We start from the raw sequence: 23,129 nt of genomic DNA on the forward strand, positions 1-23,129 counted from the left end.
TGTTACATAAAAAAAATGAAATACAAAACAGTTATTTTAAATCGTAACAATATTTCACAATATTACTGCTTTTGATTGAAATTTACTGACCCTTTGAACAACAGTGTATGCAATCCCAGATTGCCACAGAACATCTGTGTTTGTACAAAAATAGAGAATATTTACATATGAAGAACTCCGATGCAAAAGCCTCTAAAAGCCACCTATGTCAAAAATAAGATAATAATATTGAGTGAATGCTTTCCACACATAGTATAGCCTCTGTTCATCAAATACTTTCTCTTCAGACTCACTAAATCCCAGCGACCAGTACTTGTGTAGAAACCTATACATAGGAGCCTGATAAAAATGTTAATATTAAAGAAAAAACGTTAGACGGACTTAGAGGCTTTTGCATCTGAAGTCTTCATGTATTATTTAAACAGACAATAACAAATGTTCCGACATAGATTTTTGTATTGTTTATTACTTAAATTATTCATAAACTCTGCTCTAAACACCCTAAAAGGATGTGTTTGTCTCAGTTGGTCTGCCAGCTTGGCCAAGCTGGTGTTCAACCACTTTGTTTAAGTTATCAAAACCCCTATAAAGTCTGGTCAGACTGAGAGGCCACCTGACCCTAGCAAACCAGCTTGAACCAACTTGAAATGGGATTGACTTGTCCTGTGTTTCTCAAAAGAATCGTAAGCCTAAATTGATTATAGTACCATTGGCACCAAAGGTCTCTACGATCATTTTAGCTCACAATGCTTTTGAGAAACGCAGGCCTGAACCCTTAATTTCATGTATCTGATACTATCAATATATATCAGGTTAAGGCAATCTCAAACCTTCTCTCCTTTCTGTGTTTTCTCAGCTCTTCCGAGAAGTGAGAATTATGAAGCTGTTGAATCACCCGAACATCGGTGAGTGATCCAGAAAGAACCCGTCTAACTGGCCACACTACAATTAATAGAATTATTACAGTATTTTAATTCGGCATCTGACATGAATCATCAGAAAATCGCTGATATCAGCATTCCCGAGGCTTTGATTTCATAGATGCTAAAGAAATTGACTGTTTGATATGTGCTGATGTGCATTAGCTCAAACTTGCACACTGTGTGTTTAAGTCTGTATGTGTGTGTGTTTGCCTGTGATGTGTCGGTGGTCCTGACGGAAGCGCCAGCTCATTAGTGCTTAGCTTGTGCTCATAAATATCAAAGCGCAGAGCTGAAATATGAAAGGGAAGACCTGCCTGATTCAGTCCTGATTCAGAGCCTTTGCTCTCTGTTCAATGGCCGAGTGCGCCTGTGCTGGTATCACATCACAAAATCACAGCTGATTGATCCAAAACACTCCTTGATCTTTCCATGACGACACACACAAAGTAGGGATTATGTTTTTTATTCATTGCATTAATGTCAAACAGTAGTGGCCTGTTTTCGTTGAATAGACTGTGATGAATAGAACAGCTCTGAGCTTTAAAACGCAACTCCTAATGCCGGTTCGTTTTTCTAATTCTACTTTATCAATGTTTCTCCCTTTATTAGATGCTGTTTGTTTGGATTTGGAACATTTCAATTTTTTCCATTTAGGGTTTTGTTCTCTTCTCTCCGTTTGTAGGTTTTATGGTTGCTGATGAGATTTTTATGAAAAAAATTTCTTGTCACTGTTACTAGCTCAGGAAATTCATTCTAATGCAGTTTGTAAGTGTAATCTTTACCATATCAAGATGGATATGGTGGGTTTTGAAGCATTCATTGCAAAGCCTGAAGCGCTTTATATGGAAAGAGATGTGTTTATCACCACTGCTTTCCTTCAAAGCTCATTATCTGTTATCCCATTTAGTAATAATGCTGTGCTTTAGAAGTGTAGATGCGCTATATCAGTTATAGGATTTTTTTTTCTCAACACCAGTTGTTGGCACTGTTAACCCCAATAGAGTAGTTTTGCAGTAAAGCCTGTTCACACCAAGTCTGATGCAACTAAAAAAACACAAAAGTATAAATATTCTCAAACTCAATTTCGCTCTAAATCTATTTAAACAGTCAGATTGAAAATTTGTCATTCTCTGAAAAGATGCCGGAATTAATGGTTCAGAATACAAAGTTTGAAAGAAAATCTTTCTAGACTGTCAATTAAAAGTACAGATTCACACAGTGACAGTTAAACTGGACGTGACAGATAATTTGTTTGTATACATCGAAAGCAAACATGTTGCACAGCACAACAGTCTCAACTAGCTATCGCTAATAGAGGTGCTGCAGTGATGATGTTTTTTTGTAGACCAAACCGAAAGCATCACCCTGGTTCCCTGGATTCCCAAAATAATTTTTCCATTGGCTTTTGGATTATTGCAGAAAATAAGCTCTGTGGCTAACAAACGTTTTTGATTCTTACACGTTTTGTTCATCATGATAATCTCTAGGGATGCTCCGATCAGGATTTTTGCAGCCGATACCGATAGCCGATTTCTTGTCATGGTGATCGGCCGATACCGATCCCGATACCGATGCTTAATATACTTGATATAAGACAGAGATAAATGCAAACAAAATGGAGCAGTCTGATGCAGCACACAAGGTTAAATTAAACATTGTCCAATAGTAAACTTTGGAGGACAACTTAAACATTTAATCACCTAAAATAGAGAAGTCTTATGTAACTTAAACCTTGTCCAATACAAGTCTGAGCAGGACAAAAATTAAATAAATAAACAATTTAAACTCCTAAAAGAACAAATTGGAGTAGTTTAATGCTACTCATTAGAAGGGGTGGGCATTTCAAGCAAAAATAATATTCGAAGATCGCTGGGTATTATTCCGCCATATGCACGCACACATGCATGTATAGGCCACACATGAGAAAAGCGGAGTGATCTGACGTTTAAATATAACTCAAAAACGTAGATATTTCATATTTGTTTTATATAATATAATGTTCTTTTTTAAATTTCTTCTATGGTGATATGAAAAAGGAACCGCATGAGATAAGGTAAGATAGGATCATAAGATGCCCAATATATCAGGAGACATTTGGAATGGGTTAGACACGATTTTGACCACTTAATTAAGTTTTGTTTTGTAGAAAGCCATTCTTTAAAGTTAATTTCGTTTTGTCAAAATTGTATCTTAATTTCAATCAATGTTTCATCAACCAATTGGCTGGATTTAATAAATAAGAAGCGAAATATAGCAGACAATATAATAGGACACGGAGGCACCTGTGCGTGACCTGGAGCGCACCTCATAAATGAACCGAAACTCAGCGTATAAGCTACTTTGCCTCACAGACCTGAGAACGTATAGAAAGCTTGAAATGCTTTAAAAAAACAAACAAACATTCAAATCGATAAGAAATGGGGTACTCTCTGCTTATGTAGGCTAATCCGTATGAAGTGTGCATTTCTCTCTATAGGCGCGTTCACTACATGCGAAGATGGCGTCAACATTGCCAACTGTATCTTTGCAGCCAGAAAACACTAGTTTATTAATAAACAATTAAAATGTATCATGCTGCATAAACATTACTTTTGCCGTTTCTTTGTGGCAAGCTTTATGCATGCGCTTGATATGCGGAATATAGGCAAAATTACGACAACACTGATTCTGGTTTAGTATCTTCTCCCATATATATCTCAGTAATTAAATTAATATAAATATGCGATTAGACTAATGGCTTAAATGAACTACTAATAGTCAACTAGAAAAAAACTTTAGTCGTGCATGGGCAGCACAATTTATTTCTCATATTTCCTAACCAGCGCGTCAGTGTGGGCTCATTTTAATAGCTAATTTTTTTCATTGTTTCTCGACACATTATAGTAATTCCACACAGGCGATGACATGACTGCCAAATCAGTTAAGTCCCCACGCATCATGACCCTTCTCACGTTTTGACGTCATCAAATTGAGATCGGTTTGTGAGATCGGCCAAGTTTAGTGAGTACCGATCGAGTCATAAAATGTGAATATCGGCCGATAACGATCTCTGTCCGATGAGCATCCCTAATAATCTCCTCAAATGAACATTCTATGAAATTTGAAGCCTAAATACAATCCGCAGAAGTAAAAAGGTAAACATATGGCAATAAAACAAACTACACCACGGTCGCATGACTTCAACGTCACCACCATTAAGCTTAAAAAATACCTATTGGCTTCAGGACAATTGACCCGAAAGAGCTAAAATACTAACTTGTTTTTGGGTTTTGTCCTACAAAATACGTCATCCCTGCAGAAATCTATTGATGCAATATTTTGGATAAGATTTCATGGTGGGATATCCAGCAAGACACAACAGAAAAAAAAGTTCAACCGATAAAATGTCACTTACTCATTGATGTGTTGAACAAAAAAGTGATTAACATATATCGCTGTGTCCTATACAAGCATAACATGGTAACGCAACAAGCGATATATTAACTTTCAGTGTGAATGGTTTCATAGAGAAGTGTTCTTTCATTTTGGTGAAAGTCAAATTTGCTGTGAAAAGTCTCTTATATGTTTTGATTTGCGATTATCTCTCTCTCTCCCCGTCAGTGAAGTTATTTGAGGTGATCGAGACAGACAAGACGCTGTATTTAGTCATGGAATATGCCAGTGGAGGTGAGTAGGCTGAAAGACTAGAACTGCCAGCTGTCAATCATGTCAAGAATGGAAAATCAGGACACTGCATTTTATAATAATGTTATTTTCACATCTTCCTTTGTCTGATCTTTCTGTTCTTCTCCTCATCCTATACCATTCCTTCTTTACCTCTTGCCTTCCTGTCATTTTCTACTCTATTGCAATGTTCCCATCTTCCATTTCCAAGGCGAGGTTTTTGATTACCTTGTTGCTCACGGGAGGATGAAAGAAAAGGAAGCTCGTGCCAAATTTAGACAGGTCAGTGCGAGTGCATGTGAGTCATACTTCAGTGTCAAAGCTCACATATATGTACAATACGGTCCAAGTCTGAGACCACTGGTGTAAACTTTGTTTTTATTCTACATTTTGTAATATATCTTTTGCAGATTATATCATCAGGGTGAAATTTGAGTGCAAAAGTTTAATTGAAAAATTAATATGAATTATGATTATGTTCTCCAGCACGATTTGAGAATGATCCAAACAGCATTGTGTTTCAGTGGAAGCAAGAACATCTGTATAAATGTCCACATAATTAGCGACAAATATTTCGTTATTTAATCAGTGACCTAAAAATCTAATTTAGTCAAGAATTTTGAAAATTCCCAAACTTTTATCTATTTCCAAATTTAAATTAAATTTATAATCCCAGATTTTTATTGTGGTCTCAGACTTTTGAACTTTAAGTTTTGCTTATTTTATAGCATTCAAATGTTAAGTACAATGTTTTTACAAATTAATACTACTATTCATTAAGGATGCATTAATTTGGTCAAAAGTTACAGTAAAAACTTTTACATTTTTACAAATGTATCATGGTCTCCTCAAAAATATTAAGAAGCACAACCGTTTTCAAATGTAATGATAAGAAATTTTTCTTCAGCAGCTAATCTGCTGATTTCAAGGATTATGTGACGCTGAAGACTGGAATAATGGATGCTGAAAATTCAGCTTTGCAATCATAGGAATAAATCACATTTTTAAAGTAATATTGTTTTTATTGTATTTTTGATCAAATAACTGCAGCTTTGGTGAGAATATACCATTTTGAACAGTAGTGTGTGTGGCAGGTGGTGCTAAGTGGGGATTTTCTACTAGTGTGTGTGTGTGTGTGTGTGTGTGTGTGTGTGTGTGTGTGTGTGTGTGTGTGTGTGTGTGTGTGTGTGTGTGTGTGTGTGTGTGTGTGTGTGCGTGTGTGTCTGTGTGTGTCTGCTCATTAACAGTGTTGTGTACATGTGTGTACGATGGCTTAATTACTGATAGAACAGCTTAATTAAAGAGCGACAACTCCCATGAGCAGCCAAAATTGACTTCACTTACTCTCCTGATTAGTCACTACACCTTCTCTCTTTATCTCTCTAGATTGTCTCAGCTGTGCAGTATTGCCATCAGAAGTGTATTGTACACCGAGATCTCAAGGTGAGAATGTGTGTGAGGGCCTTTTACATATGAACATGCCCCGAGCAGGATGATCTCCATTCAGCTGTACTTTCATCTTTCAGATTTTCTTAGGTAGTTCTTCTGTGTCTGTCATCCAATTCCATTACAAGAGTCCAGGTGTGGGAATGAGTTCTCTGTTTAAACGGACACAAATACACACCTGCACGTTATCATGAGTGTACTCTGAACTCTGGAACTGCTGACCTCAGATCTTTTATTTAACATGAAAGGAAGTCTCTCTCTGGATGAATTGTTCCCATGATACTCTGCCCACATACTGAAATTGCTTATTGGTCCAAGCCATCATCCTAGTGACCCTTGTACCTTGGAGTTAGTCACTGTCTCCATGCATAAGTTAATGTAATTATTTTCTTCCCCACTCAGAAACCCCAGGAATCCAGTTTCATTTTCACACGCATATTATAGAGACATTCCATAGACATAATAATAATTTTTATACATTAAAAACTGTATATTCTATCCCCTAAGCCTATGCATCCAGAAAACTTTCTGCATTTTTACATGTTCAAAACACTTCATTTAGTATGATTTATTAGCTGTTTTCCTCATGGGGACCAAAAAATCTATAAAGTCCCATAAAGTCCAAATTTACTGGTATTACTATCCATGTGGGCATTTGGTTCCCATAACACAAGGAATATCAGGTACACACACACACACACAGACATGCTGGAGTTGTATTGATTACAATAGAAAAGGGCAATGTTCAACATATTGATTTAATATGAGCTCTATAAATAATAAAGCACTTACCAAAGGTTTGCAAATGTAATAGGTTTTGCATATCTGTGTTTGTGTGTAAAGAATTAAGCCACAACTCTATTGTGGGTACAGAGGTTTCTGGCTATTCAGGTTAGATTGCAGGATCTATATCGTGTTTCACTTTTAAGTTACAGGCGTGTTGTTGATTGTTGTGTTGTGTTCAGTTCCGGTTGCCCCAGAAATGGAAATTAAAATAATTGGAATTTTTTTGTCTTCACTGGTTTCATGTAATAATATACGTGCACTAATGTTTAAAAGTTTGGGGTCAGTCAGATTTTATTTTTGTTTTAAAGAAATTAATACATTTTTGCAGCAAGGATGCATTAAATTGGTCATAAGTGACACCAACGACATTTATAATGTTACAAATGATATCTATCTCTGATGAATGCTGTTCTTTTGAACTTTCTATTCACCTGAGACAAAAATATTTCAAGGTTTCCACAAAACATTAAGCAACGCAATTGTTTCCAACATTGATCAGAAATATTACTTGAGCACTAAATAAGAATATTAGAATGATTAGAATTGAGAAGAACCAAGAACTGTGAATGTTGTGTAATTAAACATATTGGAAACATCCTTTTGGAAACACTCTTTCATGAGTTTAGTGAAATTTGTTTGGGTAAACAAAGCCTATGACATGACGTTTCGAGCAGCCAATCAACATGCAGATTAGTTACATTAAATACAGCAGAGCTACATTCTATCTGGAGGCTTAAGACAGTATAATAGCACTTTTGTCAGGCGTTCGTGCTGGCCATGCCTCGTCCATTTCTTTGTTGCTCTGTGTTTGCATGTTGTAAAAGTTTGGCTCTGTTGGCAGTGTAATATTTAACTTTGCAAACCGAGCCCAGTTAGCACCCCGCATCTGTTGCTAGGCAACACGGCTTCCCTGCGCTGCTAAAGTTTGTGTTGAGTGGCAGCACAGAGGGCAAGTCTCAACACTCTCACAAACACACACTCACAATAGCATGAGAGAACTCATTATAAAAAGCTGGACAAACACCCTGAAAGAAGAGAAGCAGGCATTTCTGATAGATAATAACAATGTTAAAGTAAAAAATGGAGATGTGTGTGCTGCTGATTGTGTGAACAATGAACTGTACGCTGCTTGTTCTCTGAATCAAGTGCCAACCCTTCTCTTTTAAAGCCTTGTAATTACCAGCATGCTGTCTTTCTTTTCTCCCTAAGGCTGAGAATCTTTTACTGGATGCTGACATGAACATAAAGATCGCCGACTTTGGTTTCAGTAATGAGTTTACGGTTGGCAATAAATTGGACACGTTTTGCGGGAGCCCGCCGTACGCCGCTCCTGAGCTCTTCCAGGGCAAAAAGTATGACGGGCCGGAGGTGGATGTGTGGAGCCTCGGGGTCATACTCTACACGCTGGTCAGTGGCTCACTGCCTTTTGATGGACAGAACCTGAAGGTGAGGGACAATGAAGATCTGTGTTTTTGTTCCTGTTTGTCTCTGTCCTATTTTTGTCTTCCTCCTTTCTATAATATCATCCTCATTGTGTTTCTCTTTCTCTTACGCAGGAGTTGCGAGAGCGTGTGTTGAGAGGGAAGTATAGGATTCCTTTCTATATGTCCACAGACTGTGAGAACCTGCTGAAGAAGTTTCTCATCCTCAATCCTACCAAGAGGGGAAGTTTGGAGGTGCGCTTGGTTTAGACATATTTACACATCTGATATCTGACTGTGGATTTGAATACAGACAATAAGGCCTCAAATTTCAATTAGCTTAAAGTGTAGTCTCATGGTGTCTGAATTCTCAGCACAAAATATTAAGGTTTTTAAAACTGAACAGTCTTTTTGAGTCTTTAATATGGTTATGTTCACACACAGTTCAGTTAGTTACAGGAGTCGCTAACGCATTCAATATCCAAACTCACTCCTGTACATTTTGAGGACTCATAACCGCATTCTCGGTAAACCCTCACTATGGGGACAGAACCGTATTTGACCATTAGTTGTCATGTCATACAGTGCAAGAGAGCCGCTCTGTGCTGCACAAATGCGTGTCTACAGTGTGTTGAGGGTTTTTTGTGTGTGGTTTCGCTTTCTGTCACTTACAGTGACAGAAAATGAGCTGTGTGTCATCTGAAGGTTTTAGATCCAGTTACTGTTCTCCACAGTAGCAGCTCCCGTCAGTTTTGTGCTCTACTCACGACTCAGTCTAAAAATTTCATCCATGTTCTCTGATATCGTAGGATCTTCAAAAGAAAAGAAAAAAAAAATGTGTTGAGGGGGTAAATTAAAAAATTAAATGTATTGATCTTTAATTGTTTTATCTTATTTTAATGCTTGTTTTGTTTTAAATCATTTTAAATCATCTTGAGGTCCCCTTTGGAAGTTTGCTGAGGGCCCTTAGTGGAAGCCACTTATTTAGAATAAATATATTTATTAAAATTTTTCAATCATTTTTTCCCCCTTTTGATTCATGCTAGGAGAGTGACGACATCAGCTACATTTACATAATGTTTTATGTTTGGCATTAAAGCATGTAAATGACTGAAATATGCTTTACCTTCATTCAGATAAGCAAATATTTGGCAAAAATCTGCACTGGAATATGTAATCATGTTGTATCCACCTTATTCTGCTCTAAACAATGCGCGCCGCCATGACGACGACTCCGGTTGCCTACTTCCGGTTCGTACTGTATTAGCAGTGAGAGAATGAGTTCAGGCTCTACATGTGTTGTTGTTGGTTGTTTTAACAATTCAAAGAGGATAAAAAAAAACCTTTTAGAAACTGGGTGCTTTGAGCATAAGATAAAAAGGAGAGAATGCCCATGTCCGGTTCGTATCAGCTACATTCCATGCCAGAGAGTAGACGTTTTTGGTTAGCTGCGCTAAAACTGGAGCATCCAACGAAAAAGGTGCATGTCTGTTCGCAACATTTTGTTGACAAACGCCTAATATGTTACCAGTAGGGATGGGCATTTCAAGCAAAAATAATATTCGAAGATCGCTGGGTATTATTCAATTATTATTCGAAATTCGCACCCCTCCATCATCACAGGCACGCACACATGCATGTAGGCTATAGGCTACACACCAGAGCATGTGCGCAAAGCGGAGCAGTGACGCTTAAATATAAGTTAAAAAAAACTAAAACATACGTTTTATATTTAAGTTTCACAATATAATGTTTTTATTTATTTATTTAATCTATGTTGATTATATGAAAAGGGAACCACATGAGATGAGTAAGATAGGATCATAAGATGCCCAATATATCGGAAAACATTTGGAATGGCTCAGACATGATTTTCACCACTTATTAAGTTTTGTTTTGTAGAAAGCCTTTCTTTAAAGTGAATTTCGTTTAGTATAAATTGTATCTTCATTTTATCAATGTTTTATCAACAAATTGCCTGGAATAATAAATAAGAAGCAAATATAGTAGATACAGGACACGGAGGCGCGGGCACGTGAACTGGAGCGTCTCTTTAATCAACGAAACTCAGCGTATAAGTTACTTGCCTCACATACCTGAGAAGTATATCTATAGAAAGCTTGAAATGTCTAATTTTAAACAAAATAATTAAAAATGAACAGAAATGGGCTGATCTCTGCTTATGTATAGGTTAATTCGTATGAAGTGTGCATTTCTCTCTATAGGCGCGTTCACTACTGCGAAGATGGCGAGTCAGTATCATCAGATTTATCTTTGCAGTTGACACTTACAGAAAACACTAGTTTTTTAATAAACAATTCAAATGTTTCATGCATAATCATTACTTTTGCCGTTTTTTTGTGGAAAGGTTATGCGTGCGTTGAGATACAGAATAGGCAATATATTACGAAAATGCTCATTATGGTTTAGCATTCTCTCCCATGTAGTATACATAACTTCCAACCCAACTTCAGTCGTGCACGGGCAGGGGCAGCCCTACTTATTTCACATATTTTCTAACCAACACATCACTGCGGCGTTCTGAGCGAGCGGCTTAATCTTCATAAATCTTCGAACCGGAAAAGGACAACCGGCTTCCGGTTCAAACCCGCTATGAATCATGGGTAAATTCGCTAACCAGGAAAAAGGTGGATAAAACCACTTAAAGATCTGGTTATGTGATCCCTCACCATCTCTCTCATTCTCTTTCTGTGTGTCTGCTATTGGCTCAGCAGCAGATCATGAAGGATCGCTGGATGAATGTAGGTCATGAAGACGATGAGTTGAAGCCCTTCATTGACCCTCAGCCTGACTACAAAGACCCCAGAAGAACAGGTGAAATAGTTAGATGTTAGAATATAGATTTAAAAAAAATTACAGAAAGAAATAGTATTAAAAAAGTATTAAAATTACATTGTGTCTGTGTTGCCCACTTAGACATAATGCTTCAGATGGGTTTCCCTAAAGAGGAAATAGAGGACTCTCTCGTTAAACAAAAATACAATGAAGTCATGGCAACCTATCTGCTGCTTGACTATAGGAATTCAGAGGTACCCACATACATAAACACATTCGTGGTTTAGTTCCCACAGAGGCATCAAAATGTGATACAACTGCTTTGTGCTCATGTATCATTGAAAATTCGGTCTTGCAGCTTGACGAGGGTGTCATCTTGTCATTGAAGTCGCGCCCAGGAGGTGACCTCACTAATAGCAACGCACCTTCTCCACCTCATAAGGTACAGCGCAGCGTGTCATCCACTCAGAAACCCGTCAGAAAAACCACAGATCAGGGTGAGTTGATTAGGAATTTTTGTGGATTGAAGGCCCCATTGTAAACAGACATACACATGCATGTTTGTCTTTACACTCTTTCCTCTTTATCCCTTAGGTTCATACTCGAAAAGGCCTCAGGGAGAAAACAAGCATGGAGTGGAGGATTCTGGGAGGAAAGGTTCAAGTAGCTCCACCAAAGTTCCACCCAGTCCAGTGATTTCCATTGAACGCAAAAAGAGTTCTACACCCTCTACTGTAAGTACGGATGCATAAAAAAATTTTTTTTTAAAAAAGTCTAAATAAATGACAAATAAATAAACTCAAATTAGTCATCTTAAAACCTACAAGTGAATGTACACTATATATATAAAAAGTAATTTAATGGGTCTGAGATTACATTTCATAGTGTTAGGTATTATTATTATTATTTTTTAAATATAACTGAGTGTGCGATTATGCAGAAGCTAAACTAAATGTAAAAATAGGATAAAAGAGCACGCACAACTAAATATCCTACCAGAGGTACACGGATTACCATTCAGAAACTTGTTCAGCAAGATTTTGAGCTGTGGTGTCGATGTGGGCAGCAAGCTTGTGTGCTTTCCCATTCATGTGCCTGTCATTTCCCCTCTCAACTGCCAAAAAAAGAAATCAGATCTTTTTCAACCTATAAAATAATAAAGGGGAACTGTACCAATTAGAATATTTATATAGACAGAGTGCTTGTTGATATTTTACAGGCTAAAATTAAACAATATACAAAACAGCTCCTCTGGGGCACTCAAGCTTGTCAACAGGACTAATACAGTACCAGAGTCACGTCATATTCCTTAGTTCAGTTTTCATGTACTTGAACGCGCAATTACATTATGGATTGAGGCAGCTTTTGACATTATAGCAGGGTAATTTTTAAACATCTTAACTACTGCTTCGGTTCTCAGTTACACAGGGGTGCTCTGGAAAGCTTGTTGCTTTCCACACTGATATTTTTCAGGCAGCAGATGGCTGGAAGGGCTTGCCCAGGGTTGAAGTACACTGTCTGACCGAGAGATGTTTGGCACGGCCAGTGCTCATGGCTTTCAAGGCTTTCATGGCTTTTATTTCTGTGAAAATGCTACAGAGGATGCTATTTTGAACTTTCACACACCACATCATACTTGTGTACCTTTTTCTTTTTTTTCCTCAATAGAAAGTGCAAATACTATTTTATGAAATAGGCCCTTTCTGAGTACCAACCAAATAGTAGTTGGATGCAAACATTTTCACGCCTTGAGTAATAAAAATGGTTTTGTATCTAGTTTGTCATTAAACATTCACCCAGGGTTCATAGCAGGGCTGTCCTTTGCTTGGTTCATAGCATGGTTCATAGCATGGCGCTCCACGCCCATACTTGGATTACTGTTGCAGTTCCAGAGCTAACAAATATCTAATAAATATTTCAGAATAATCTTGTAAAAATATGCCATTTTAGAAATATCCATTTAATAATAATTAATATAATAATCATACAACAAAAACTATTAAACTTCAAACATTACAATGCCCATACTAATGTTCATTAACTCTACAATAAGTAAAACCCCTTCATTAGCTAATTAGACTTCCACAGCGATGCAATAGAAATATACAGAGCTACCGCAACAAAGAAGATGACTGCTTCTTAAGATGACTGCACGCTTGTTTCTTTGCCGCATAAGGTCTATAAGCGGGATAATTCACGGCTAGCTATGCATTAAACAATTTGAATGCACTCCAGGTCGTGCATTAAAATAGTTTAATGCTCAGCTAGTCATATATAATAATAATATTTATTAATATTTTGAATTAGTTTTTATATTTTCAGTTTTCATTTTAATTTTTGGATTTATTTTTATTTCAGTTTAGTCTTAGTAATTTTAGTATTTCAAACTAAACTTATTTTATTTCAGTTAGGTGCCAATTCAGTTGCCTTTAAAATTATAATTTTAAAGTTAAGTTAAAGTAGTTCATCGAACATTTACATTTTATTTCGGCTTTTTTTTTTTTTTTTTACAAAACAAATTTTATTAATTGAATCATATTAAACACTGGTGTGTTTGTGATTTCAGAATAGTATCCTGTCCACGGGCACAAGCCGCAGCAGAAACTCCCCCATTTCTGACAGAGCCACTCTGGGAGTACAAAACGGCAAGGACAGGTACATCCAAAGACACACCACATTTGTTGAAAGATTGTAAATCTTGAAGGCAAAGTACAGAAAAACACCTACCGTTCTCCTACAGTATGTCTCACACACCCGCACACAGGCACAGTTCATCACTCTAGATAAGATCACTTACAAAACCAGTCACCCTTTTTCTCTAATTTACACTGCACACACACAGTCTACTTCTATCTCCTGTCTCTGTTCTGTTGGCCGTTACCTGCCATGGAGAAGACTGGCATGCTTTTGATCCCCAGAAAGGCCGAGTTGTGCCAGATTGGCATGTCACCCTGGATTTCAGCTGGATTAGTGACTCCTAGAGTCATTCAAACCCACACACTAATTAAAACAGAAAACGTCCATCACCAGAGTTTGTATTCTTTTGAAAACCTATTAATTGCACATGTACAGTGCAAACATAACACAATGCATTAGAGCAGGGATGGGCAACATCGATCCTGGAGTGCCGCTGTCCTGCAGAGTTTAGCTCCAGCCCTGATAACAAAAACTCACCTGCCTTTAGCATTAGCAATCCTGAACACATTGATTAGCTTGTTCAGGTGTATTAGGGTTAGAACTAAACTCTGCAGGACAGTGGCATTGCCCATCCCTGCATTAGAGCGTCATCTAAACCCCATATAAACCTCCCACGTCATCGCCACAAGCACTAAGTCAGTCATCCTTCACTTCCTGTGCACCTTTATAACCATTCATTCATTATAGCATTCATCTCCATCTCCAGCATTCATATTGCTGCCTATGCTCACATTCCACACACTCCAGTGTACTGTCTCTTAACTGTATAAATTATACATAAGCATATGCATGAGATGAGTTTTTAAAAACGGATATAGAGCTTTCTGCCTACTAGAGTCATTTTGCACAAAGATGATGTCTTCTAGTCTGCCGAAGTGTAGAATGGTGACCATCAGCATGTAAATTATGCAAATGCTTAAATTATGGTCATGAGTTAAGTCAATATGCATGTTTCCTTGTAGTTTGAATACTGTTAATTATTTATTTTCATAAACTGAGACAACACATATCTGGAATTGAATTGAAACTTTCAAGGCTCCTTTTGCTCTGTCAAAAAAGTGCCGATTCCAGTGCAGAAAGTGCTATGCCGTTAGTTATAATGAAGGCCTGTTCAGACCAAGTCTAAATTAACAGGGATAAGATTTCAAAAGGAAACAAAGCATCTCTAGAAACTCTTTTGTACCAATCCCTGAATAACATACCATGATTGTTTGTTGTACTTACATTTTTTTCTGCATCGGAAAAATTAAAAAATAAGAGTTTTGGATATTGAAATATGATATTAGCTTTTAGGTAATGTGTCGGGAACTCACCTATCAGTGTACGGCCAAGTAGAATTTGACTTTGTTAACAGAAGCTTGCAGTATTTGCAGAGCTACATAAAAGTCAAACAATAAAGCTCTTTATATTCTTGCTATTGCAAAGAATAGCAAAAATGATATACAGAATAACATACGCTAACGTTCAAACGTTTGGGTGTGTTTGAGTCACACATAATATAATGTACAAAAGATTTCCATTTCAAATTAATGCTGTTCTTTTGAACTTTCAATTCATTAAATGACAAATAAATGCATTACGGTTTCAGCAAAAATATTAAGCAGCAACTTTTTCAACATTGTTTTCAACATTTTCAGCATTGATTATATGAAGTGTTTCTTGAGCACATAATTGGAATTTTCATCAAATGAACAAGATATTTAGAAAAATAATCCATCTCTGTCAGTCCATAAGTTGACATTTTAAAAACCATGCAAAATGACAATAATCCATATGATGGCAATTGATGAATCAATCTCTTCTGTAGCGAAATGATGTGTGTGAGAAAAATACTTATTTAAAAAATGTAAATATTATTTTTCTTACATCTATCGGAAACATTGTTTCATCAACTCGGGTCATGGATTACTGTCGTGTTCATTTTGTGTGGTTTTGAGGGTCTCGCTCACTTGCAATATATGAACTCATAGTTATATTATTTTACTTAAAATCTATGTGCTCATCTGAAGAAAACAAGTCATGTACATTTTGGGATGGCAAGAGTTTGATTAAATGATGAGAGGGTGGAGTATCCCTTGAACTAGGTGTGAACAAGCCTTCAACTGTTTCTGTTAGAGCTGTGCTGTGATGCTTTAGTTCTCTATGGGTGTATATGTGTAAGTATGTCACTGACACTGTGTTAAATACCCCATGCATTCAAGTTATGCTTTCTGGAATAAGAACATCACATATTACTAATACCAACTTCTGACTAGCAATAGCAAGTAGCAAATCATGTGATGTAATCTAAAGGCTATTTTTAAAAATCCCTTCACAATGTCCCACCCCAACTTCCTGTTTAAGTAGTGAATATTTCAGCACTGGAAAGAAAACTGCTTTCATTAAATGATTTCATGGGGTATTTAAGTGTTATAACCTTTTGTCCTTTAAATGCTCCTGCAGGATTTGCTGATTTGTTTTTTCATGAGATTTTCTGAAGGCATTCAGACAGTGTGTCGGGTTAAATATTCCCCACACATCCCTCTACTTTTCCATTTCTTTCTCTCTCTTCTGGTTCCTTTGTCTTTGAACTCTCATTTTGTTTTTCTTCTGTCTGAGCTGTGTGAGCGTGTGCAACTTTTTGTCTCTGTGAGCGTATGTATAGCTTTAAATGGATTAGGGTGGCTTGTGATGAAAAAAAAGTACCATTAACTCTGTTGTAAGGTTGCTGTAGTCGTCTGTAATAGGCTTAGCTTCTCTCTGCCACATAGCAAGGTGATAGCATGTTATTTCTCCACCACAAGCTCAACTAATCCCTGCATAGTGGTGTGTGGTGTGTGTGTGTGTGTGTGTGTGTGTGTGTGTGTGTGTTTCTTTTGTGCTTTTCTGTGAAATCAGCACTCTGTTTGACCTCTCTCTCACTCCCTCTCCCCCTCTCTCTCCTGTACCATTCACCACTGTCTCTCACTTTAGATGCCCAGATGCATCCATCTATCTATCTATCTATCTATCTATCTGTCTATCTATCTGTCTGTCTGTCTGTCTGTCTGTCTGTCTGTCTGTCTGTCTGTCTGTCTGTCTGTCTGTCTGTCTGGCTCTATCTATTGCTCTTTGGCTTTAACTCTATCATCCATCTATCTGTCTGTCTGCCTATCTATCAATCAATCTGTCTATTCATCTCTCTGTTGTATTGTCTGTCTATTTATCACTCTATCTAATGTGTGCAAAGTGCTGTTTCTAATGGAATGCTTCTCCCTTCCTCCCTGCCTCCCTCCTCACATACGCACACACTCGTGTTTATGTGTGTGTCGATTTGTGCGTGTGTACGGAGGGGCCGCTGTCTCTCTCCCCTCAGCCTGAGCACCCCCGGGTCCCGCGCCTCGACGGCTTCGGCCGGGGCCGTGCTCTCCTCATCAGTCTCTTCCTCACGCATCCGCCATCACAAGTCACTCTCCACCTCTGCCCATCCCTGTCCCACAGACCTGCACTCACACCGGCCCAGGCAAGTCCCCACACCGCCAAAGAGAGAACCAAAATCTTGGAACTGTAGCATGTCTCAGGGGGTTTATGTATTCTTAGAAATCGTTTATTTGGCGTGGAAAAAGCTTGCAGGAAGCCAGGGAGTGACAAGAGTCTACAAAGTCAACACTGGGAGACGGTTGTTCTACAAAACAAGACAAATTTTCATATTTTTGCTGAAAACACAAGCACAGCTAGTCACCAACATATGTTTTGGCTGGTGGTCCACAGTATGCAATACTGTTGAGCTGGTGTCCCCTCCTGACTAAAAGGGAAAACGATAGTTAATCGAAAAGTGAAATGTCATCAGTTACTCACCCTTGTGTTGTTCCTAATCTGACTTGTCTTAGTTTTTTTTTTTTTTTTAAAGTATAATAAATGTGAAAGTTGTTTTGGACCCCACTAACTTTCATTGTATGGACAATCATACAAGTCATATAGGTTTGGAACAACATAAAGCTCTTCCAGAAAAAAATGTCAGAATTTCTGAGTGAACTGCCCCTTTAACCAGCAAGATATAAAAACACCACTCAGGGATTTCAGGAGTAAATAAGAAATAATAAAATGTATTACTGCTTTCATGAAGTCATGAGTGATTGTTAAGATGGGATGTGAACGGCGATACCTGGCCCTTAAGAATGGGAACATTGATGTTGTTTTCTTAGTTTCTACCTAACAACCATGTGAATGTGCAGTGTGGATAAATTATAATAATGCAAAACAGACCCCACTTCACTTTACAGCCAAATGATTTCTCAATCATGATCCCCCCCCCCCCCTTCTAACCATTGTTTCCTGTCCTCTCCGGACTATCACTGATAAAAGTTGCACAAAGTCACAAATAAAACCACATATTCGCACTAAACACTGACCACGTCAGAAACACACCATCAATTGTAGCGGTGCAGCGTGGAGTGTGAATGGTTCGTGTTAGCCTGTTAGTGCCGCTGCAAGTGAATGGTTGGTCTGTTGCATGCAGTGAGCTGAGCCTCTTCCGAGCGTGGTTGGGGACCATTGAGAGAAGGTACTGCTGCTCTGTTACATCATCTCTCTCACTTCTCTGTGCTTCTCTGCCCTCTGGAGTGAATCGTACCTCTGTGCAAGGGCCATATATTCAGATCTGTGCACTGTATATATGAGAGAGTGAGAGACCATGTACAGTACATAGTGTGGTTCATTCTGTCTCTCAAGGTTCTTTCACGTAACTCAGTCTGGACACAAGCAATGACCTCCACGGATGCTACGAATAGCTTACAGGAAGGAAAATTTCGCAAGGCTGCTTCAAGTAAACTGAAAATATTGTATTTGAACTTAGAACTGAGCTCTAGCGTTGGCAAGGTCATGGGTTCCGTCCCAGTGAATGCATGAACTGATCAAATTTGTATCTTGAATGTCAAATGCATAAATGTAAACGTAAAAAGAGAAAACAATCTCAGAAAACTTTTGGTTGCCCCTGGATCAATCCCTCTTACATCTTGTTTTGATTTTCACACCAAACTCCTTTGAAGGGTCAGTGCAGTGGCAAATTGAACTTTTCATTACAACAATTTGCACGAGGGTAACCAACATTGACGCGAGTCACGTGTAAGGGCCTTCACTTTGACACCTTGGAACCGTGTGGTTCGCCAGTGTGAAAATCTCTGTACTAAAGAGAAAATTATAAATGAAATATGTGAAAATAATACTAGATGCATGCCTCATGTGTGTTCTGACATGTGTCATAACTGCAAATGTGTTTTTGCAGTGGCATGGGTTTGGTTCTTAAGCTTCTGCTCCTATTTGCTAGAGTGAGTGCTCATATGTTATTTTTACTTCTAAACATCCTGCTGTGTGCCATATCTAACATACTACCGTGGGACCATAGGAAAATCTTAGTCCCTTGCTTAGGTGTCATGTTTGTGTGTATTAGTTTGCGCATTCAGAGTTTGTAGATGACGTTTTCCCTAAATTTGCCCCTGAGTATTTTTGCTCCATGGTATTGGACACTCTCCTAGTGATGTGCACAGTGATTCAGGTTCCCGTTCACTCCACCCTGAAGTGTTACTGATGACTTCTGTGAAATTTTGTGTAAAGAGGGTTTGACAAGGTCTTATTTAGCCAGTGTGTTGGGCTGTAGGTGGATCTGAAGAAGGTAAGTTATGGTGGATGTCTATAAGGCTGTGGCTAAAGCGTGAAAAAGTCAGTGGCATTGTAAATACTGATCCCCAGCAACCAATTAATGTTTAGAGTCAAAGTCAACATGAAATGATGGTCAAAACCAAATTTACTTCCATAATGTGACGCATTTTGGTGTGAAACTGAATATTCAATGATGAAATTGTTGATCAGGACTTAATTTTATCCATGAGGAACAGGGTTATTATTGTTAACTAAAACTAAAATCATTAAAAAAAAAAAAAATTTAAAAACTTGTCGGCTAGTTGCCAATTCAACATTTCTCATTTTCATGGTCTAAGTATTTATTTATCTATTTTTAATTTAAACTAATTTACATTAAGAAAAAAAGCTAAATGAAAATTAAAACATTATAAAAATAAAAATGTTATTCAAAATATTAACAAAAAAACGATAATAGTAGACTATCAATGATACTAAAATAACACTGGTTTGCACTGATCAGGAATTGTTTAGATCCTAAAAATTCTGCCTTCAATTTAATTTTAATCCATCAAGAATTGATTGGATAGCAGAAAGTGTATACACAACACAAATATATTTATTTGGAGTAACGTGCACAGTAAGACCAGAAATGTGAAAGTAAATGGGCATGAACCATTTCATGTTGACTTCTTAAGTTGAAATCTTAAAAAGATTATTAAGATAAATTTTCTAGAAGTGGACCAGTGTGTGTAACCTTGTGAAATCAGCAACAAAAATGTCCAAATGATCTGGATGATAATCTGGTGTCCGTATACAGAGCAGATCTTAGTTCATTATTCCAAACACAGCTATGCTTCTGAGAAGGGTCCAGCACACTTCACTTCCTGGACAGTGTATTATAATCTAGCTTTGGCAGGTTCAGTTACCCAGAGTCATGTGACCTCTCTGGCTGTGCTTGTGCCAGTTGGCGACTGGTTCTGACTAGGTTCTACTACACTGGTTGGCACTTAAACAGATGTTGGAATAGACCTGACATGGTTTGGTGAGATTTTCACAGAAAGTGTGCAGAAAGGACAGCGATGGGGAAGGTGTTCTGTTTCACTGCACTCGCTTGGATGGACACACAGTCTTACTCTCACACTCACACACATAAATTGCAGTGAGCGAGTTTCACAAAATCCCTGATCTTTGTGTTTCTGTGTTGTGTGTGCGTGTTAGATTAAGCCGATTAAAGGTCTATGCATTGGGTTAGAGATATGATGTTTGTGTTCTCTCTCTGCAGTCGACATATTTCATTATTTTGAGATTACATAATATAAGTTACTAGAGCACTGCAAGAGCCAGAACAGAGCTCCTGATATATAATATATTGTTCTACCATAATTCAAATTTATTTATATTTATTTAAGTTCAACATGATTTTATGGAGATTTCATAAATGCATAAATCATTTTAAATCTCCATTGAAACACCCATTATCAGTGGCTATTCTTTCTGCAGACAGTGAAAATCAACCTTCCATGCCCTATTTTATTTCATTTTAATTATTATTATTTTTTAATCATAATTTTATTTAAATTTTATTTTATTGAAATAAAAAACATTTAAATGCATTTAAATAACTTGTGCATTAAAATCGAATTGATTTTAAAATTTAAATGAATAAATAGACATTTTTAAAATGTTTATATATATATATATATATATATATATATATATATATACTAATCGTGCTATGTCCTCATCTTTATTTGTTTTCTTTTGTTTGGGGAAAATTGCTTTGTCACAGTGATCCCCCACAGAGAGCACCTGGCGCCTCCCCGTCAGCCCACAATATCAGCAGCGCAGCTGGGACTGACCGTACCAACTTCCCCAGAGGGGTGCCCACCCGCAACACCTTCCACCTCGGCCAGCAGAGGGGCGCACGGGACCAACAGGGTTCTCCGTACCACGGAGCCCCCGCTTCCCCTTCCCTCTCCCATGGCAACAGCCAACAACGACGACCCGGTGCTTCCGGGATCTTCAGCAAGTTCACCTCCAAGTTTGTGCGCAGGTGAGACAGACAAAAGAGCGTTAATAAATCCTTAAATTGACATAGGAATGAAAGTCATTGATTTCGTTAAGTGTTAATGGCACGAGAAGAAGCCTGTGCGTGGTGGTGCGAGGAGTGTGAAGAATCCCGGGTATTTTCGTCAGTTAAATTTGGATTAGGTGGTGATAAAAAAGAACAGAAAGAGACTTGGAGACAAAGTGAAAGACGACCACACTGACACATCAGCACATTCTCACACCTCCTGCTGAGGGTTTTTTCAAAGGTCTCTGTCTTTATATTCAGTTAGCATGTATAAATCGCCTGCTTGGTTGCCCATCTTTGATCAAACAGCTTTGCAAGTAGATTTGACCTTGCAAAGCACCGGCACATTGTTCAACAGGGTATTGGATATTGTCATAATTTCACCCTCAAGGTTTGGCCTTCATAAGGCAATCAAAGTGCTATCATTCCCCATAATCCCAGCACGAATCTCAGCTCATTTATATACATGCAGATTTCTCATCAGTTTCATCATCTCCGTCTCCGCACTCCCAACACATATCTACCTTTTCTGCACCTCCGTGGTGACAGTATCCTTGGTAACAGCTGAGGTATTGCATTCCCCTGCTCTATAAATACTTGTGGAGGGGACACCTTGGCATCCACTCACTAGTGCCGCAATAGCAGTTTACAAAAGAAACTTAAGGCTTACAGTATGGGTTACATTGCTACATTTCTTTAATAGCATGTCACAAAACTGTTCTGTTGGATTTAGGCAGTCATGTTTAAACTGCTAGACTCGAAATCCCTAAGATACACTGAGGAAACGAAAGAACACCTTCATAGTCAGTAGTCTTTCATTTGTATTCAGTCTCAGATTTCAAAAGGGTGAAATGACAGATGACGTTTTCCATTTTGTCCATGTGCATCATTCTGTTTGTTTTTGTGTCCTTTTGTGTACATGTTCAAGCCAGTGTGGGAATGTTTCAGCACAAACAAGATTTGTGCGTTTTAATAAATCAATGTTAACATCCTTTCTTAAGGTCAACATGAAATGGCATTCATGACATTTTGCTAAATTAAACAGAATATCCATTTGGATCTTGAAAAGTGGGCATAATTGATATAATTGCTGCAATCTTTATTACAATACCTTTCAAAAGTTTGGGGTCATTAAGACTTTTATTCAGCAAGAAGGACTGCTAATTAAATTAATTAAAAAGTGACAGTATGGACATTTATAATGTTACATTGATAGTAATAATAAGTGCTTCTTGAGTTGATGATTTCTGAAGGATCATGTGACACTGAAGAGCTAAAAAATTCTGCTTTGCCATCAGAGGAATAATTTACATTTGAAAATATATTAAAATAGAAAACGGTTCTTTTAAATTTAAATGATCTTACAGACCCCAATCTTTTGAAACGGTAGTATATATAGCATTAAATACTGCTTTAACAAATGGCAAGATTTTTTTTTATCATTACGTACAATGAGTATGGCTGAAACAATAACTGCTGGCCATTGGTTAAGATTATTTTCACCACTTGTGTGGCTTAGATGTGACATGAAGGTTAGTCATGTCAGAGGCAGAGCTAGTGAGAAAGTTCTGATAAACTTTTTTCCTTTGGAATAATTTGCATTGATTAATTGTGCATAGTTTATTTCATGTTGGCTTTAACAATACTTTTAGATTAGGCAGTTTACATAACTCTACTTAGTTTGTGTAAGCATTCCAACCCTTTTATGAGTGTTAATAATTGACT

The 23,129-nt window shown here is 37.6% G+C and overlaps 1 protein-coding gene across 13 annotated transcripts in view; it reads left to right on the forward strand.

Moving 5' to 3' along the window:
* Window positions 1-23,129, forward strand: part of mark2b (MAP/microtubule affinity-regulating kinase 2b) — a 46,632-nt gene that overhangs the window by 15,914 nt on the left and 7,589 nt on the right. For 7 of the 13 annotated variants that reach the window (XM_077228199.1, XM_077228201.1, XM_077228198.1 and 4 more), the window contains exons 4-16: window positions 857-905; window positions 4,524-4,589; window positions 4,798-4,868; window positions 5,973-6,029; window positions 8,028-8,264; window positions 8,375-8,494; window positions 10,975-11,074; window positions 11,177-11,289; window positions 11,394-11,532; window positions 11,630-11,769; window positions 13,602-13,690; window positions 17,067-17,213; window positions 21,120-21,383. In XM_077228199.1, the coding sequence (XP_077084314.1) occupies window positions 857-905; window positions 4,524-4,589; window positions 4,798-4,868; window positions 5,973-6,029; window positions 8,028-8,264; window positions 8,375-8,494; window positions 10,975-11,074; window positions 11,177-11,289; window positions 11,394-11,532; window positions 11,630-11,769; window positions 13,602-13,690; window positions 17,067-17,213; window positions 21,120-21,383 (1,592 nt within the window). The remainder of the gene's footprint in view (window positions 1-856; window positions 906-4,523; window positions 4,590-4,797; window positions 4,869-5,972; window positions 6,030-8,027; window positions 8,265-8,374; window positions 8,495-10,974; window positions 11,075-11,176; window positions 11,290-11,393; window positions 11,533-11,629; window positions 11,770-13,601; window positions 13,691-17,066; window positions 17,214-21,119; window positions 21,384-23,129) is intronic. The other 6 variants (XM_077228205.1, XM_077228207.1, XM_077228208.1 and 3 more) reach the window with 1 other exon arrangement.

This window comes from Siphateles boraxobius, unplaced genomic scaffold (genome assembly GCF_051911475.1).
Source record: "Siphateles boraxobius isolate OS27281-9 unplaced genomic scaffold, OSU_SipBor_1 130, whole genome shotgun sequence".
Classification (NCBI taxonomy): Eukaryota; Metazoa; Chordata; class Actinopteri; order Cypriniformes; family Leuciscidae; genus Siphateles; species Siphateles boraxobius.